The 19,843-nt window shown below is 40.9% G+C and overlaps 1 protein-coding gene across 4 annotated transcripts in view; it reads right to left on the bottom strand.

The window, feature by feature from the left end:
• npas2 (neuronal PAS domain protein 2) overlaps window positions 1–19,843 on the bottom strand; it is a 74,488-nt gene that overhangs the window by 14,340 nt on the left and 40,305 nt on the right. For 3 of the 4 annotated variants that reach the window (XM_036937284.1, XM_021623183.2, XM_021623182.2), the window contains exons 5-9: window positions 17,921–18,012; window positions 17,615–17,704; window positions 15,668–15,788; window positions 8,403–8,516; window positions 6,901–7,019 (exon numbers count right to left, since the gene is read on the bottom strand). In XM_036937284.1, coding sequence (XP_036793179.1) covers window positions 6,901–7,019; window positions 8,403–8,516; window positions 15,668–15,788; window positions 17,615–17,704; window positions 17,921–18,012 — 536 coding nt within the window. Of the gene's footprint in view, window positions 1–6,900; window positions 7,020–8,402; window positions 8,517–15,667; window positions 15,789–17,614; window positions 17,705–17,920; window positions 18,013–19,843 lie in introns of those variants that run through there. The other variant, XM_036937285.1, reaches the window with a different exon arrangement.

Here is a 19,843-nt window from a genome sequence, read left to right as displayed (position 1 = left end):
CATATTGGTGATTTGCTATACAGCTATAGGATTGGGTGCAGCACAAACGTCAAATTATAAGAAGAGAGTATTGCCATAATAGTTAAATATGCAGCTCAAAACAATGTTGGTGATCAAAAATATGAACTGTTTACTTTACAAGCTCATCAGCAGAGGGGCAACCATTTTTAGCAAAGGCCTACTGCTATTTTTGTATCTAACAATTGCTTGAAATTGATCATTTGCTTATGAAACTTGCATTTGGAATTTGTTTAAAATGAATTATTACCATAGGCACTGCTCTTCACTTGCACTCTCCAAACTCCAGCCAGTGGAAAGTGATTATTTTCTCTTGTTGAAATGTTTTCTCTTGCTTTCATATGTTTAAATTCATAGGCCCTATGTGGTATATCTATATTAAAATAATTGCTAGCGTTTCATCATTCCATCCCCATACCGTGTTTTGCAACACGTAGATATTTCTGTTACATGTTTGACAGGCCTACGATACATTTGCATTTAGCCAAACATTAATTATTTTATTTTATTTTTATTTTTATTTCACCTTTATTTAACCAGGTAAGCTAGTTGAGAACAAGTTCTCATTTGCAACTGCGACCCGGGCCAAGATAAAGCGTAGCAGTTCGACACATTCAACAACACAGAGTAGTTACACATGGAATAAACAAAACATACAGTCAATAATACAGTAGAAAAAAAAGAAAAAAAAGTATATTTACAGTGAGTGCAAATAAGGTCAAATAAGGGAGTTAAGGCAATAAATAGGCCATGGTGGCGAAGTAATTACAATGTGGCAATTAAACACTGGAATGGTAGAAGTGCAAAAGATGGATATGCAAGTAGAGATATTGTGGTGCAAAAGGAGCTAAATAAATAAATACAGTATGGGAATGAGGTAGATAGATGGGCTGTATACAGATGGGCTATGAGCAGGTGCAGTGATCTGTGAGCTGCTCTGACAGCTGGTTCTTAAAGCTAGAGAGGGAGATGGGAATCTCCAGCTTCCGTGATTTTTGCAGTTCATTCCAGTCAGTGGCAGCAGAGAACTGGAAGGAAAGGCGACCAAAGGAGGAATTGGCTTTGGGGGTGACCAGTGAGATATACCTGCTGGAGCGTGTGCTACGAGTGGCATGAGTTGGCATGATTTCTATTGTGCCCATGAACATTCGCAAGACTCATGAGGTAGAAGTACTGTTTATTTAATTAAATGTATGGTTTCCTTTGTTCATATTGCTTGAGCTATGTCTGGGTTCTGTGTGTCTGTCATTCTGGTCATTCTGGTTGTGCGTAATATCTGCACAAGCGCCTCAGTGTGCATAGAAATAGGCTACGTGGTCTGCTCTCCACGCTCTGGAGTCAGAACGTTGAACAAGATAAAATGACTGTTCCATGTATGCACAGTGTTGAAATATCATTAATAATCATTAAGTCGGATTAATACGAATGTAACAATGGATGTGGAATTTTCCTTTTAAATTGTAGAACCAGTTTTATTGGTTTTAATTGCCAATTGGATAATTGTATGGTCCTGGGGGCCAAGTGCCTTTTATGTAGGCCTACCTGTTTGAGCTCCTGTTAGACAGATTTACTTTCTCAAAAGGAGGCTGTATAGTCTTGCCCTCTATCTGTGTCAGTTCAGATAGGACAGGTTAAGCCTGATACAGAGGCTATTTTGTATGATCTGGCGCTTTCACCATTGGATTACCAAGACCTGTAAATAAAATGTACACTCTGAGCACGTCAACCTGCCTTGTTTTCTGCTGATGTCATGCCCTTACGACTGCTACATGTCCCTATTTTACACTTACAAATGCTAATCAAAATAATGAAAAGTGCTGTCTGGTGGCCTCAATAAATAGACAGAGATTTGTAGTTGAACAAGTCGTTGCATGTATAGATTTTTTTGTTACTTGACTTGAGACTTTGCTTGAAAACTTGTGACTCGACTTGACTTGCTCTTAGAATGCACGACTTGGACTTGACGCGAGTCTTGACCCGTTCTACTTGGGACTCGACTTGAGACTCAGACCTTGTGACTTGAGACTTGCTTGTGACTCGAATAATAGTGACTTGGTCACACCTCTGATAAGCCGTAATGGGCAGTCATTACCATCATGGGACATATGAATTGTTTTACTCAGTGTTGTTGCAGCATTCAACCCACGTAAAGCATAGTTCATTTAATGTCTAAAACAATTATCGAAACCGAAAACCTTTTTTAATAATCAAACTGACCTCAAAAAGCATTAATCGCTCAGCACTAATCTACTAAATGTATAGTTCTGAGATATGGAGTATTATTCAAGTCCCAGATCTCAGAAGTGTTTTGTGATGTCTTCCTCTTTCATGACTCAATGCATCCCCTTACACGCAAATATGTTTGATTGGAAACTCAGTAATGTGTGATTGGATTGAGATAGAACCTTTTAAGATCAAGTTCAAAGTTGCTTCGCAGATTAAAAAAATTATAAAAATGTCATCGTAAATAGATGTATTTTATTTTATTAAGAACACCTTCTCTTTTTATGACATAGACTGACCAGGTAAATTGAGGTGAAAGCTATGATCCCTTAATGATTTAACTTGTTAAATCCACTTCAAATCAGTGTAGATGAAGGGAATAAGCATTGAGACAATTGAGACATGGATTGTGTGTGTGCCTTTCAGAGGGTGAATGGGCAAGACAAAATAATTAAGTGCCTTTGAATGGTGTATAGTAAGTAGTAGGTGCCAGGAGCACCGGTTTGTGTCAAGAAGTGCAACGCTGCTGGGTTTTTCACGCTTAACAGTTTCCCGTGTGTATCAAGACTGGTCTACCACCCAAAGCACAACTATGGGAAGCATTGGGGTCAACATGGGCCAGCATGCCTGTGGAATGCTTTCGACACCTTGTAGAGTCCATGCCCCAAAGAATTGAGGCTGTTCTGAGGGCAAAAGGGGGGAGGGGTGCAATGTATGTCACGTGATGGATCATCAAAAGAGCAACTATGTGAATAACAAACAAAAAAATCCCCAAAAAGTACAATTATTCCAAGGTCTGGTAAAAAAAAATATATATATTATTTTCCGTTTGCAAGTGAAACATGCAACCCAACCAGAAGTGACAAAATAATAATATAATGATTCACAATGCAAAAAACTCTTGTTTTGTCTTGTCATTCAAAGATGGCGTAGCAGTGCAGACGTGGTTTGTCGTCCTCTCGTTTACTTTTTGTATTTTTCGTCTGTTTTGTATATACAGTGCCTTGCGAAAGTATTCGGCCCCCTTGAACTTTGCGACCTTTTGCCACATTTCAGGCTTCAAACATAAAGATATAAAACTGTATTTTTTTGTGAAGAATCAACAACAAGTGGGACACAATCATGAAGTGGAACGACATTTATTGGATATTTCAAACTTTTTTAACAAATCAAAAACTGAAAAATTGGGCGTGCAAAATTATTCAGCCCCTTTACTTTCAGTGCAGCAAACTCTCTCCAGAAGTTCAGTGAGGATCTCTGAATGATCCAATGTTGACCTAAATGACTAATGATGATAAATACAATCCACCTGTGTGTAATCAAGTCTCCGTATAAATGCACCTGCACTGTGATAGTCTCAGAGGTCCGTTAAAAGCGCAGAAAGCATCATGAAGAACAAGGAACACACCAGGCAGGTCCGAGATACTATTGTGAAGAAGTTTAAAGCCGGATTTGGATACAAAAATATTTCCCAAGCTTTAAACATCCCAAGGAGCACTGTGGAAGCGATAATATTGAAATGGAAGGAGTATCAGACCACTGCAAATCTACCAAGACCTGGCCGTCCCTCTAAACTTTCAGCTCATACAAGGAGAAGACTGATCAGAGATGCAGCCAAGAGGCCCATGATCACTCTGGATGAACTGCAGAGATCTACAGCTGAGGTGGGAGACTCTGTCCATAGGACAACAATCAGTCGTATATTGCACAAATCTGGCCTTTATGGAAGAGTGGCAAGAATAAAGCCATTTCTTAAAGATATCCATAAAAAGTGTCGTTTAAAGTTTGCCACAAGCCACCTGGGAGACACACCAAACATGTGGAAGAAGGTGCTCTGGTCAGATGAAACCAAAATGGAACTTTTTGGCAACAATGCAAAACGTTATGTTTGGCGTAAAAGCAACACAGCTGAACACACCATCCCCACTGTCAAACATGGTGGTGGCAGCATCATGGTTTGGGCCTGCTTTTCTTCAGCAGGGACAGGGAAGATGGTTAAAATTGATGGGAGGATGGATGGAGCCAAATACAGGACCATTCTGGAAGAAAACCTGATGGAGTCTGCAAAAGACCTGAGACTGGGACGGAGATTTGTCTTCCAACAAGACAATGATCCAAAACATAAAGCAAAATCTACAATGGAATGGTTCAAAAATAAACATATCCAGGTGTTAGAATTGCCAAGTCAAAGTCCAGACCTGAATCCAATCGAGAATCTGTGGAAAGAACTTAAAACTGCTGTTCACAAATGCTCTCCATCCAACCTCACTGAGCTCGAGCTGTTTTGCAAGGAGGAATGGGAAAAAATGTCAGTCTCTCGATGTGCAAAACTGATAGAGACATACCCCAAGCGACTTACAGCTGTAATCGCAGCAAAAGGTGGCGCTACAAAGTATTAACTTAAGGGGGCTGAATAATTTTGCACGCCCAATTTTTCAGTTTTTGATTTGTTAAAAAAGTTTGAAATATCCAATAAATGTTGTTCCACTTCATGATTGTGTCCCACTTGTTGTTGATTCTTCACAAAAAAATACAGTTTTATATCTTTATGTTTGAAGCCTGAAATGTGGCAAAAGGTCGCAAAGTTCAAGGGGGCCGAATACTTTCGCAAGGCACTGTATATTTCAATATATTTTAAATATCTTTTCAATTTTTAAATTAAATATACCTTCCGGTAACCTGCCTCACCCAATGTGACACGGATCCGCTATTTTTTAGACCTTATAGCCAGAACCTCCATCAGAAGCTAACCAGCTAATTAGCTACTAGCTATTGAGTCATTGTTAGCCACTGCTAGTTGCATTTACCTTCTGCACAGACACCAGTTGCTTTTTTTTGCCTGGATAATACTTGCCAGCCTGCCAGTATCGGACTGTTTTCTCCACTACAACACCGGATTCATTTCAAATCCCACCGTATCTTCTTCACTGTGCAATCCGGTTTTCGAGCTGGTCATGGGTGCACCTCAGCCATGCTCAAGGTACTAAACGTAATCATAACCACCATCGATAAAAGACAGTACTGTGCAGCCATCTTCATCGACCTGGCCAAGGCTTTCGACTCTGTCAATCACCTCATTCTTATCGGCAGACTCAGTAGCCTTGGTTTCTCAAATAACTTCCTCACCTGGTTCACCAACTACTTCTCAGACAGAGTTCAGTGTGTCAAATCAGAGGGCCTGTTGTCCGGACCTCTGGCAGTCTCTATAGGGATACCACAGGGTTCAATTCTCGGGCCGACTCTTTTCTCTGTATATATCAACGATGTCGCTCTTGCTGCGGGTGATTCCCTGATCCACCTCTATGCAGACAACACCATTCTGTATACATCTGGCCATTCTTTGGACACTGTTAACAAACCTCCAAGCGAGCTTCAATGCCATACAACACTCCTTCCGTGGCCTCCAATCGCTCTTAAACGCTAGTAAAACCAAATGCATGCTTTTCAACTGTTTTCTGCCCACACCCGCCCGCCCAACTAGCATCACTACTCTGGACGGTTCTGAATTAGAATATGTGGACAACTACAAATACCTAGGTGTCTGGCTAGACTGTAAACTCTCCCTCCAGATTCATATTAAACATATCAAATCCAAAATTAAATCTAGAATCGGCTTCCTATTTCGTAACAAAGCCTCCTTCACTCACTCACGCCGCCAAACATACCCTCGTAAAACTGACTATCCTACCGATCCTTGACTTCGGCGATGTCATTTACAAAATAGCTTCCAATACTCTAGTCAGCAAACTAAATGCAGTCTATCACAGTGCCATCCATTTTGTCACCAAAGCCCCTTATACCTCCCACCACTGCGACCTGTATTCTCTAGTCGGCTGGCCCTCGCTACATATTCGTCGCCAGACCCACTGGTTCCACATCATCTATAAGTCTATGCTAGGTAAAGCTCCGCCTTATCTCAGCTCATTGGTCACGATAACAACACCCACCCGTAGCACGCACTCCAGCAGGTATATCTCACTGGTCATCCCCAAAGCCAACACCTACTTTGGCCGCCTTTCCTTCCAGTTCTCTGCTGCCAATGACTGGAATGAATTGCAAAAATCGCGGAAGCTGGAGACTTATATTTCCCTCACTAACTTTAAACATCAGCTATCTGAGCAGCTAACCGATCACTGCAGCTGTACATAGCCCATCTGTAAATAGCCCACCCAATCTACCTACCTCATCCCCATATTGTTTTTATTTACTTTTCTGCTCTTTTACACACCAGTATTTCTACTTGCACATCACCATCTGCTCATCTATCACTCCAGTGTTAATTTGCTAAATTGTAATTACTTCGCTACCATGGCCTATTTATTGCCTTACCTCCTCACGCCATTTGCACACACTGTATAAAGACTTTCTTTTTTTCTATTGTGTTATTGACTGTACGCTTGTTTATTCCATGTGTACCTCTGTGTTGTTGTTTGTGTCGCACTGCTTTGCTTTATCTTGGCCAGGTCGCAGTTGTAAATGAGAACTTGTTCTCAACTAGCTTACCTGGTTAAATAAAGGTGAAATAAAAAAAATTAAAAATTAAATACATGGCTTTTCAAAATATATTATTTTCTTCTTCCTCTTTACAAGGTAATATAAAACATCTGTATGTTCTCAAATGGAATCAGCAAAGATTTAGCAAAAGAAACATGATCTTACCTTTAAAAACTGCGGAGTGACTAATCGTACAGTGGCAACAAGGCAGACCTGCTCTTCCAGTGATGACTGCAGGGTTCTTGGTAATGTCAACTCAAACCCGTTACAAGAGGAAGTAGGCACTGAGTCAAACAACAAAAACAGTCACTCAATACCTCCCCAGAGGATGAATGTAGGCATAGCAACAATTCATTTGGTGCATTACAACAGTATAGTATAGACACGAGGAGTGATTATCATCAACCCCAAACAGGTATATCTGTTACAAGAGGAGTGTGTGCTGGGGATTTTGCCCTTTAATCACACACTCATTTGAGAAAGGAAAATCAGAAGGACTGTGGCCCCTGAAGACTGTGGTAGTGATCCCCAGCTGAGGGTCGGGGGCAATGGCAAATCAGGCAATAAATCTTTGATTAGCAGTGACTGGAGTTATTCTACGAGTGCCAAATAACTTTACATAACCGTTCAATCTCACCACACTCTGCCTTTCCATCTCACCACACTCTGCCTTTCCATCTCACCACACTCTGCCTTTCCATCTCACCACACTCTGCCTTTCCATCTCACCACACTCTGCCTTTCCATCTCACCACACTCTGCATTTCCATCTCACCACACTCTGCATTTCCATCTCACCACACTCTGCCTTTCCATCTCACCACACTCTGCCTTTCCATCTCACCACACTCTGCCTTTCCATCTCACCACACTCTGCCTTTCCATCTCACCACACTCTGCCTTTCCATCTCACCACACTCTGCCTTTCCATCTCACCACACTCTGCATTTCCATCTCACCACACTCTGCATTTCCATCTCACCACACTCTGCCTTTCCATCTCACCACACTCTGCCTTTCCATCTCACCACACTCTGCCTTTCCATCTCACCACACTCTGCCTTTCCATCTCACCACACTCTGCCTTTCCATCTCACCACACTCTACCTTTCCATCTCACCACACTCTGATGACCTTACTACGTCATTATGCCATTCAAACGACTGGAAGTCCAAAATTTAAAAAAGTATGGAAATATCCAAAAGTCCGAAGCATAATTTCAGACGAGAGGGAAACATTTCCTCATACGTCTAATTTTCCAGTCATTTAGCCAGGTATTTGAATAGTGATCAACAATGAGATATGCAGTTCTGAAACGGTTTTATAACCTGTTTGATTTTCTGTCCTGTTTTATGTTTCAAGTAAGTTTTTATGACATAACATCTCCATTCTAATATTCAATAGAATGCAGAGTTTGGCCTTATTAATATAACTAGATGGTTTACTGTCCATTCATCAGGTTGAAGCTCGGTCAGTAGTTGTAGATGTAATGGCACATAAAATACACATGATCATAGAACAATAGTTCTGGCAGTTGAAAGGGAAAGTCATTTCTGTTGTTATGCAAGTATGTCAAGGAAACAAAGATTTGGGAACTAAAACATTGCAAAGTATTGCACAACTTTAAAATGTCAAGCGAGCTCAGGATAGAATAACAGAACACTCACCATTGTTATGAAACTTGAAATCTCCTACAAATTTCACGTACTCATATGTAGGGGGTTCCTTTGGGTCGATGTTTCCTCTGGCTAAATGACAGCAGAACTCAATGTGTGTCTTACCTGTAAAAAAAATACCAAATGGAAGTTAGCTGCAGTGTCCTCAACAAAACAATGCTTTTTCCATCATCATGAAGAAAAATAAAGTAAGAAAAATAATTTACTGACAAAGCGAATAACCCATTTTCAGTGTGTATTTACACATACTCTATTGGCACATCTTTTTCATATAAATCATCTTGAAGTCTTCATGGTGCAACATGATAAACTCGTTTCAAATAGGTTGAAATTTTATGTAAGAGCCTTGGATAAAACTCTGACAGAGTAAATCTCAGAGAAAAGAATGATGACAATAATTATTTTGCCATTACAACTTCTGCTCCTAACAACCACTGACAGCTCAGACGTTTTGGCTTTTCTCTCATGGCTGGAAATCAGCACACAGCTCCCAGTAAATGGCATTGAACCCAGCATAGTTTGTCTCAGTTGTCATGGGATGGCTCAGCAGTGTTGTTCCTACAGACGAGGCTTCACTTGGCAGGGGAATGAGACCAGTGGTGGGAGAGGAAGAGGGGGAGTATGTCACTGAGCAATCGACACACTAAAACTGTGCACTGATGATGTTCTAAATACTCCTCAATCAGACACAATGTCACAGTCACACAGAATGTCTGAATACAGTCATCCCATTTTCTACAGAATCCATGGCTCCGTTTAAACGGGTTACCTTTGCGGAAGAGAATGCCTCCGCGGACTTCTGTCAGAGCACTAGCTCAGACATACTGTACACACTGAGGGGACTCACTGTGTTAATGTTCTACTAATCCTCCAAAGCCAATGTGTGGCTCTTCATTACACTAAAAATAGAGCATTGTGGCGTTGTCAGGAGGCTGGGAATACCAGTGGCCCTGTGCCATTCAAACTGAGATATACAGTGCATTCGGAAAGTATTCAGACCCCTTCCCTTTTTCCACATTTTGTTACGTTACAGCATTAATCTAAAATTGATTTATTAAGAAATTGTCGTCATCAATTTACCCACAATAACCCATAATATCAAAGTGAAAGCTGTTTTTTTAATAGAAATTTTAGCAAATGTATTACAAATAAAAAAAACTGAAATATATTATTTACATACAGTACCAGTCAAAAGTTTGTACATACCTACTCATTTAATGTTTTTTCTTAATATTTTACTATTTTCTACATTGTGGAATAATAGTGAAGACATCAAAACTATGAAATAACACATATGGAATCATGTAGTAACCAAAAAAGTGTTAAACAAATCAAAACATTTTATATTTGAGATTCTTTAAAGTAGCCACCCTTTGCCTTGATGACAGCTTTCCACACACTTAGCATTCTCTCAACCAGCTTCATGAGGTAGTCACCTGGAATGGATGAAAACGAACAGGTGTGCCTTGTTAAAAGTTAATTTGTGGAATTTCTTTCCTTCTTAATGTGTTTGAGCCAATTAGTTGTGTTGAGACAAGGTAGGGGTGGTATACAGAGATGGTACTTCACCAAATAGAGCTAAGTCCATATTATGCCAAGAACAGCTCAAATAAGCAAAGAAAAACGACAGTCCATCATTACCTTAAGACATGAAGGTCAGTCAATACGGAACATTTTAAGAACTTGAACGTTTCTTCAAGTGCAGTCGCAAGAACCATCAAGTGCTATGATGAAACTGGCTCTCATGAGGACCGCCACAGGAAAGGAAGACGCAGAGTTGCCTCTGCTGCAGAGGATAAGTTCATTAGAGTTACCAGCCTTAGATTGCAGCCCAAATCAATGTTTCACAGAGTTCAAGTAACAGACACATCTCAACATCAACTGTTCATCAACTGTTCAGAGGAGACTGTGTGAATCAGGCCTTCATGATCGAATTGCTGCAGAGAAACCACTACTAAAGGACACCAATAATAAGAAGAGATTTGCTCGCGCCAAGAAACACGAGCAATGGACATTAGACTGAGGTAAATCTGTCCTCTGATGAGTCCAAATTTGAGATTTTAGATTCCAAACGCCGTGTCTTTGTGAGACAGACGCAGAGTAGATGAACGGATGATCTCCGCATGTGTGGTTGCCACTGTGAAGCATGGAGGAGAAGGTGTGATAGTTTGGGGTGCTTTGCTGGTGACACTGTCAGTGATTTATTTACAATTCAAGTCACACTTAACCAGCATGGCTACCACAGCATTCTGCAGCGATACACCATCCCATCTAGTTTGCACTTAATGGGACTTTCACGTGTTTCTCCACAGGACAACAAACCAAAACACCTCCAGCCTGTGTAAGGGCTATTTGACCAAGAAGGAGAGTGATGGAGTGCTGCATCAGATGACCTGGCCTCCAAAATCACCCGACCTCAACCCAATTGAGATAGTTTGGGATGTGTTGGACAGCAGAGTGAAGGAAAAGCAGCCAACAAGTGCTCAGCATATGTGGGAACTCCTTCAAGACTGTTGGAAAAGCATTCCTCATGAACCTGGTTGAGAGAATGCCAAGAGTGTGCAAAGCTGTCATCAAGGCAAAGGGTGGCTACTTTGAAGAATATGAATAATATAAAAATAATATAGAATATAAAATATATTATTAACACTTTTGGTTACTACATGATTCCATATGTGCTAATTAATAGTTCATAGTTTTGATGTCTTCACTATTATTCTACAATTTAGAAAACACTAAAAATAAAGAAAAACTCTTGAATAAGTAGGTGTGTCCAAACTTTTGACTGGTACTGTAAGTATTCAGACCCTTTGCTATGTGACTCGAACTTGAGCTCTGGTGTATCCTGTTTCCATTGATCATCCTTGAGGTATTTCTCCAACTTGACTGGAGTCCACCTGTGGTATATTCAATTGACTGGACATGATTTGGAAAGGCACACACCTGTCTATATAAGGTCCCACAGTTGACAGCGCTCGTCAGAGCAAAAACCAAGACATGAGGTCGAAGGAATTGTCCGTAGAGCTCTGAGACAGGATTGTGTCGAGGCACAGATCTGGGGAAGGGTCCCTGGGAACACAGTGGCCTCCATCATTCTTAAATGGAAGAAGTTTGGAACTATCAAGACTCTTCCTAGAGCTGGCCGCCTGGGAAAACTAAGCAATCAGGGGAGAAGGGCCTTGGTCAGGGAGGTGACCAAGAACCCGATGGTTACCCTGACAGAGCTCCAGAGTTCCTCTGTGGAGATGGGAGAAACTTCCAGAAGGACAACCATCTCTGAGGCACTCCACCAATCAGGCCTTTATGGTAGAGTGTCCAGACGGGAGCCAGTCCTCAGTAAAAGGCACATGACAGCCTGCTTGGAGTTTGCCAAAAGGCACTGAAAAAGGCGCTGAAAAACATCCCCACAGCATGATGCTGCCACCACCATGTTTCCCTGTAGGGATGGTGCCAAGATTTAACTATTTGGCCTGAATGCCAAGCGTTACATCTGGTGTAAACCTGGCACCATCCCTATGGTGAAGCATGGTGGCAGCATCATGCTGTGGGGAGGTTTTTCAGAGGCATGGACTGAGAGACTAGTCAGCATCAAGGGAAAGTTTAACAGAGCGAAGTACAGAGAGATCCTTGATGAAAACCTGCTCCAAAGCGCTCAGGACCTCACACTGGGGTGAAGGTTCACCCTCCAACAGGACAACAACCCTAAGCACACAGCCAAGACAACGAAGGAGTGGCTTTGGGACAATTCTCTGAATGTCCTTGAGTGTTCCAGCCAGAGCCCGGACTTGAACCCGATCGAACATCTCTGGAGAGACCTGAAAATAGCTGGGCAGCGACGCTCCCCATCCAACCTGACAGAACTCAAGAGGATCTGCAGAGAAGAATGGGAGAAACTCCCCAAATACAGGTGTGCCAAGCTTGCAGAGTCATAGCCAAGAAGACTTGAGGCTGTAATTGCTGCAAAAGGTGGTTCAACAAAGTACTGAGTTAAGGGTCTGAATACTTATGTAAATGATATAATTCCGATTTGTATTTTTAATACATTTGCAAACATCTGTATAGAATGACACACACATTTGGGATTTAAAGTGCAAAGGAAAAAAGGTTCCTTATTAAACCAAGAATGATATCATCACTCCATTATTACACATATCTAACGGGATTAAATTAAGTAAAATGCTTCCTCTGTGGTACCATAAGCTCCGAGTCAAGTATCTGAGTTCACTTATCCAAGAGTAGCTAGGCGTTCATAAGTACCTGAGAGCTCCTTTGTCCTCAGGTGGGAGTGCAGTGCACATAATGTATGTATTATTGATGAACACTCAACTCAGCGCAACAAACATTCCCATAGCTCTTCTTCAACAGAATGATAGTAACACGTCAACCAAGAAGATAGCTGACTTCCAAAACTATTTGTGTGTTGAGCAGGAGAAGCAGTATTGTTTTTAACGAAAGAAAGGAGATGAAAGATAAATGCAGGAACTGCCTGTTAATGAGGCTAGGAGAAAATTATGATTATTCCAGACACACAGCGTCTACAATAGTTTTCTATGCTTTGTATTCCTATAGTTCTAAACATAGACCTAGATGATTCCACATCAGTCTCTTTCTCAGAAGAGAACAATTGTAGCATGGGATTAAGCTCAGTGTCTCGAGCCCTAGATACAGTATTACTGAAGCTACAGTGATTAAAACTCCTAACCACACTGCTAGGCTAACTACTATTATTAGCTAAAGGACTAATCATAGGACCACAGTGTCCAGCAATCCAATAAACTGGCAGCACCAAACATGGCAACCTGCCCTATATTCACGGTCAATTCAGTATCAGGACTGCAGGGCAGAAGTGTGAGGTTCAGTACAGTAGAGTGTGAATAACACACAGAGGAATTAGTCATGTAAATACAATAGAACTGGATGAATGCCTACAGGAGAGATTTAACACTTTGTCAAACAGAATCTTTCCCAATGTTGGCATAAAATCGCTGTTTGTTTTGAAGGCTGTGGCGTGTGACTGTTGGGCCACTGCATGGTTTGATGTATAATTCATGGGGATATCGCTCATAAAAGTGAAATAGCCAACATCAAAAGAAATAAAAGGTCACCACAGCCCTGTTCATTGCTGTAGTGCATTCAATTAAGCAAAACAAAGCACAGCTACAGGACAAAATAGGAGGCTGGTACAAATGCTTATGAATAATTGTTCTGCAACATAATGCCAATAAGAAAAACAAAGCATTACTAACTTTCATTCAGTGACCCTAGTTTAGACCTGTGGATGAACAACAATATAATTAAAGTGTAAATGTTGGTTAAATGCCACCCATAATATTTATGTAAAATCTAATTAATATGGTGATGGACTGACTCTCTGATTATACAGCACAGATGACTTGGATTCTTGGTGTCATCACCAAGAGTGATGCCCACCTATAATTTGGCCCAAACAACTACCTCTTTCCCTTCTGTATTTATTTTATTTTATTTATTTATTTATTTTGCTCCTTTGCACCCCATTATTTTTATTTCTACTTTGCACATTCTTCCACTGCAAATCTACCATTCCAGCGTTTTACTTGCTATATTGTATTTACTTTGCCACCACCTTATCTCACCTCATTTGCTCACATCGTATATAGACTTGTTTCTACTGTATTATTGACTGTATGTTTGTTTTACTCCATGTGTAACTCTGTGTCGTTGTATGTGTCGAACTGCTTTGCTTTATCTTGGCCAGGTCGCAATTGTAAATGAGAACTTGTTCTCAACTTGCCTACCTGGTTAAATAAAGGTGAAAACATTTTGTTTAAATACAAGAGTCCAAGACACTCGGAGATAGGTAAGAACATTTCAAACGTCTCATCAAACAACACTATTGTGAAATACACAGACATCTCTATCCAGACATCTCCTAAGCTAAGCATCCCTGGTGATGCCAGAGCTGGAGATCGACCCAGTACTGATTGACTGACAAGGAAAAATGGGTTCAGACCTGAGGGAGTGAAGAGGAAAGATGGGTTCAGTACTGAGGGGGTGAAGAGGAAAGATGGGTTCAGTACTCAGGGAGTGAAGAGGAAAGATGGGTTCAGTATGGAGGGAGTGAAGAGGAAAGATGGGTTCAGTATGGAGGGAGTGAAGAGGAAATATGGGTTCAGTACTGAGGGAGTGAAGAGGAAAGATGGGTTCAGTACTCAGGGAGTGAAGAGGAAAGATGGGTTCAGTACTCAGGGAGTGAAGAGGAAAGATGGGTTCAGTATGGAGGGAGTGAAGAGGAAATATGGGTTCAGTACTGAGAAAGAAAGATGGACTTAGTACTGATGTAGAAAAGAGTTAAGATGGGTTCAGACCTGAGGGAGTGAAGAGGAAAGATGGGTTCAGTACTAATAAGGAAAATGGGTTCAGTACTCAGGGAGTATAGAGGAAATATTGGTTCAGTACTGAGGGAGTGAAGAAGAAATATGGGTTCAGTACTGAGAAAGAAAGATTGGTTTAGTACTGAAGGAGAAAAGAGGAAAGATGGGTTCAATAATGAGGGAGTGAAGAGGAAAGATGGGTTCAGTATTGAGGGAGTGAAAAGGAAAGATGGGTTCAGTACTGAGGGAGTGAAGAGGAAATATGGGTTCAGTACTGAGAAAGAAATATGGAATTAGTACTGAGGTACAAAAGACGAAAGATGGGTTCAGTACTAAGAAGGAAAGATGGGTTCAGTACTGAGGGAGTGAAGAGGAAATATTGGTTCAGTACTGAGGGAGTGAAGAGGAAATATGGGTTCAGTACTAAGAAGGAAAGATGGGTTCAGTACTGAGGGAGTGAAGAGGAAATATGGGTTCAGTACTGAGGGGGTGAAGAGGAAATATGGGTTCAGTACTGAGGGAGTGAAAAGGAAATATGGGTTCAGTACTGAGAAAGAAAGATGGGTTCAGTACTGAGAAAGAAAGATGGGTTCAGTACTGAGGGATTGAAGAGGAAAGATGGGTTCAGTACTAAGAAGGAAAGATGGGTTCAGTACTGAGGGAGTGAAGAGGAAATATGGGTTCAGTACTGAGGGAGTGAAAAGGAAATATGGGTTCAGTACTGAGAAAGAAAGATGGGTTCAGTACTGAGGGATTGAAGAGGAAAGATGGGTTCAGTACTACGAAGGAAAGATGGGTTCAGTACTGAGGGAGTGAAGAGGAAATATGGGTTCAGTACTGAGGGAGTGAAGAAGAAATATGGGTTCAGTACTGAGGGAGTGAAGAGGAGGACTAAATACTCACTGTCTAGGAAGTCAGCAGAGATGGGGTCAGTCATCAGCATGTGGGATGATAGCAGCTTATAGACCTCCCCATGCTCACGCTCAGGGAGAAAGTTCAAGATATTTTGGTCCACCATATCTGACTGATACAAAAGGATAAAAGGTGGGAACGTCAGTGTCTATGGCCCATCATTGTCCATGCATGCACATGTCATATCACAGTCATATTATAAGATACTGTATTACATACCATAGTTAGTGTCCCAATTGCAATATGGTATACACTGATTTGAATTAGTATATTTAGATCATAAAGTAATTTTTTGTGGGTACTTTTTTTACCCCTTTTTTCTCCCTAATTGGTAGTTACAGTCTTGTCCCATCGCTGCAACTCCAGCATGGCCTCAGGAGAGTCGAAGGTCGAAGGCCTCACCACCCCGCCAAGCCGCTTTGCATCTTGACACACTGTTCACTTAACCCGGATGCCAGCCGCACCAATGTGTCGGAGGAAACACCGTACAGCTGGCGACCGAAGTCAGTGTTCATGCACCCAGCCGCCACAAGGAGTCGCTAGAGAGCAATGGGACAAGAACATCCCAGCCGGCCAAACCCTCCCCTAACCCGGATGACGCTGGGCCAATTGTGCGCCGCCTCATGGGTCTCACGGTCACGGCCGGCTGCGACACAGCTCGGGATCGAACCCGGATCTGTAGTAACGCCTCTAGTACTGCATTGCAGTGCCTTAGACCTTTGCGCTACTCGAGAGGCCTTGGAAGCTTAACGTTTAACGCATGATACAATCAGAAACATGGTGGTTGCAAGATTTAATCTATATCCTTGTTTACTGTGCAGCTCTTTTAATATACAGTGGGGAGAACAAGTATTTGATACACTGCCGATTTTGCAAGTTTTCCAACTTACAAAGCACGTAGAGGTCTGTCATTTTTATCATAGGTACACTTCAACTGTGAGAGACGGAATCTAAAACGAAATTCCAGAAAATCACATTGTATGATTTTTAAGTAATTCATTTGCATTTGCATTTGCGAGTTGAGTTTAGACCAAAAAGCTCTATTTTTGTCTCATCAGACCACATGACCTTCTCCCATTCATCCTCTGGATCATCCAGATGGTCATTGGCAAACTTCAGACGGGCCTGGACATGCTTGAGCAGGGGGACCTTGCGTGCGCTGCAGGATTTTAATCCATGATGGCGTAGTGTGTTACTAATGGTTTTCTTTGAGACTGTGGTCCCGGCTCTCTTCAGGTCATTGACCAGGTCCTGCCGTGTAGTTCTGGGCTGATCCCTCACCTTCCTCATGATCATTGATGCACCACGAGGTGAGATCTTGCATGGAGCCCCAGACCGAGGGTGATTGACCGTCATCTTGAACTTCTTCCATTTTCTAATAATTGCGCCAACAGTTGTTGCCTTCTCACCAAGCTGCTTGCCTATTGTCCTGTAGCCCATCCCAGCCTTGTGCGGGTCTACAATTTTATCCCTGATGTCCTTACACAGCTCTCTGGTCTTGGCCATTGTGGAGAGGTTGGAGTCTGTTTGATTGAGTGTGTGGACAGGTGTCTTTTATACAGGTAACGAGTTCAAACAGGTGCAGTTAATACAGGTAATGAGTGGAGAACAGGAGGGCTTCTTAAAAAAAACTAACAGGTCTGTGAGAGCCGAAATTCTTACTGGTTGGTAGGTGATCAAATACTTATGTCATGCAATAAAATGCTAATTAATTACTTAAAAATCATACAATGTGATTTTCTGGATTTTTGTTTTAGATTCCGTCTCTCACAGTTGAATTGTACCCATTATAAAAATTACAGACCTCTACATGCTTTGTAAGTAGGAAAACTTGCAAAATCTGCAGTGTATCAAATACTTATTCTCCCCACTGTACATGAATATTAAGTTACAAAGAACAATGCTGTTACGAGCTAGATCAGCCTAACTCTCACTCACCGGTAAATGGGTAATGAGTGAAGACACGCTGTCGGACACATATATAATGTTTCCATCTGTAGTTAGTGCTATGAGGAAACCGTCTAAAGCCTGTGGAAGGAAAACAAAGTGATTATTCTAATACCAGCAACTATAATTGTTGTGTGCTACATTTGTTTCAGAGGTGCATCATGGGTAATGCTGGTGCTGGCGTACAGCGGTTCATCAGGATGTCAAAATACAGTATTCCTTCCAGTACAAGTGAAGGATGTCCTTTGGCTTTATTTAATATCTGAGGAGATTAACGTGGTGCTAAGCTGATTTTACCTCCAGCATCAACTGGGTGAACTCCTCATTACTGAGGAACGAAGGCTTCCAGTCCTGCCGGATCTCACACGACTCGGTCTGTGCTGTGATTTCTGAAACAGAGGATAAGGCCAAGTATAGGGGTTAGATAGATCTGTTAGCACGACACTACTGCTGTCCCCAACAAAAATAAATCTTGGTCGACCAAAAATCATCTGTTTTTTCAACCAATCGATTTGTTGAAATTTCAAAATGTGTATTTTTAGACACATCCTATGTGTTTTAATCAAATCAACTATATGCACTGAGCTTGTCTGATGCTTTAAGCAAACTGTTTGATTCAATAATTAAGACACACTCGTGACTCGTTTGACCGCAGTTGATTTGAATGTGCCGGGCCTGGCTCAGACTTGCTGAGCCGTGTTAAAAAAAACTGTGAGTGACTGTGTGACTAGCACCTATTGTCTCTTTCTCCTCCCTGCTGCAGCGACCACCACAGAACATCAACAGTGTGTATCACGCTGTTCGTGTTGCTGAAGCTGCAACATAATTACATCCATTTCTGACTGAAAAGTTATGTTACCAAAATCTCTCATTGGTTTAGGAAAAACATTCCCTATTCCCTCAACCGTTGCTCTCTTTACGTGACACATGTACGCATCACATGCACGTAACCAATAGGACCTGGCCTATAACATATCATAATCACATCAATAAATTGGTTAATACACAACTCTGAACACAGTAACAAGTGACAGCAAATCAGATGCAGAGGACGTGACAAATACACTCGAATTGAGGGAATGTTTACTGGTTGCTCAGGAGGAAGTCTGAAGAGTGGAATACATTTTACTAGTTGTGGAAAATACTGGAGATCAAGAAAAAGAAGCTAAGGAGCAAGTTCCACATGCATATTATGTTTGCCAAACAGTATCTATTAGATGACAACATCATTTTTCTGACTGTTTGGAACAATGTAAACAACACTGAATAAATAAGCGTACCAGAGGGTCTGTTGTAATTGTGTTTTGTAAAGCCTTTATTACAGCAAAGACTAAAAACAGTCGCATTCATTTGTGAATGCAATTTTCGAATTGGAAAGGTTTAGGCCTATTTATTGTTTACGCTAATTATGTAATGTCACTTTGTTATTTTATTTTAAAACTAAAATCCTTGATTGCATTTCATATCATGAATGACTCCTATGCTGTGTGATGACATGAACAAATAAAATATTGATTGATACAGTAGCCTATAAAAGTATTGAAATATAGGCCTAAGTTAGTTAAGCTACTAAGACTAAACAGGATGAGCTCTTAGGCTTATAGCTCGATGAGGGTATACAAGGCTGCTATACGAAGCCTACTAATGATAATAACATGACTTATTATTATAATAATGATGATCATAATAATAATAGTAATAATAACAAGAAGGACATCAAGGAAAAAGGAGGATTATTATTATAAATATAATTTTTCTGACAATTTGGAAGAGTGTAAACAACAGCAAATAAATGATAAATAATACCAGAGAGGCTGGTCTAACAAAAAAAGTGTAAAGCCTTTCTTACAGCATAGCAGAAATTAAAAACAGCCACATTTGTGAAATTGTTTATCTGACATGTTGTGGTTGCTTGAGGATTGGTGATCAGTAGGTTATTAAACAAACACTCACAGGCAACAGAAGCAGCATCTGTCTTATTTCTGTAGATATACAGTTCATTTGGAAAGTATTCAGACCCTTTGACTTTTTCCACATTTTGTTACGTTACAGCCTTATTCTAAAATAGATTAAATAGTTTTTTCCCCCCCATCAACAATCTACACACAATACCCCATAATGACAAAGCAAAAGTTTTTTTAATTTATTGCAAATGTAATAAAATATAATAAAGGGAAATATCACATTTACATAAGTATTCAGATAATTTACTCAGTACTT

Source organism: Oncorhynchus mykiss, chromosome 12 (assembly GCF_013265735.2).
Source record: "Oncorhynchus mykiss isolate Arlee chromosome 12, USDA_OmykA_1.1, whole genome shotgun sequence".
Taxonomy (NCBI): Eukaryota; Metazoa; Chordata; class Actinopteri; order Salmoniformes; family Salmonidae; genus Oncorhynchus; species Oncorhynchus mykiss.
Note: the sequence above shows the minus strand (reverse complement) of the source record. Positions and strands in the feature narration are given on the sequence as shown.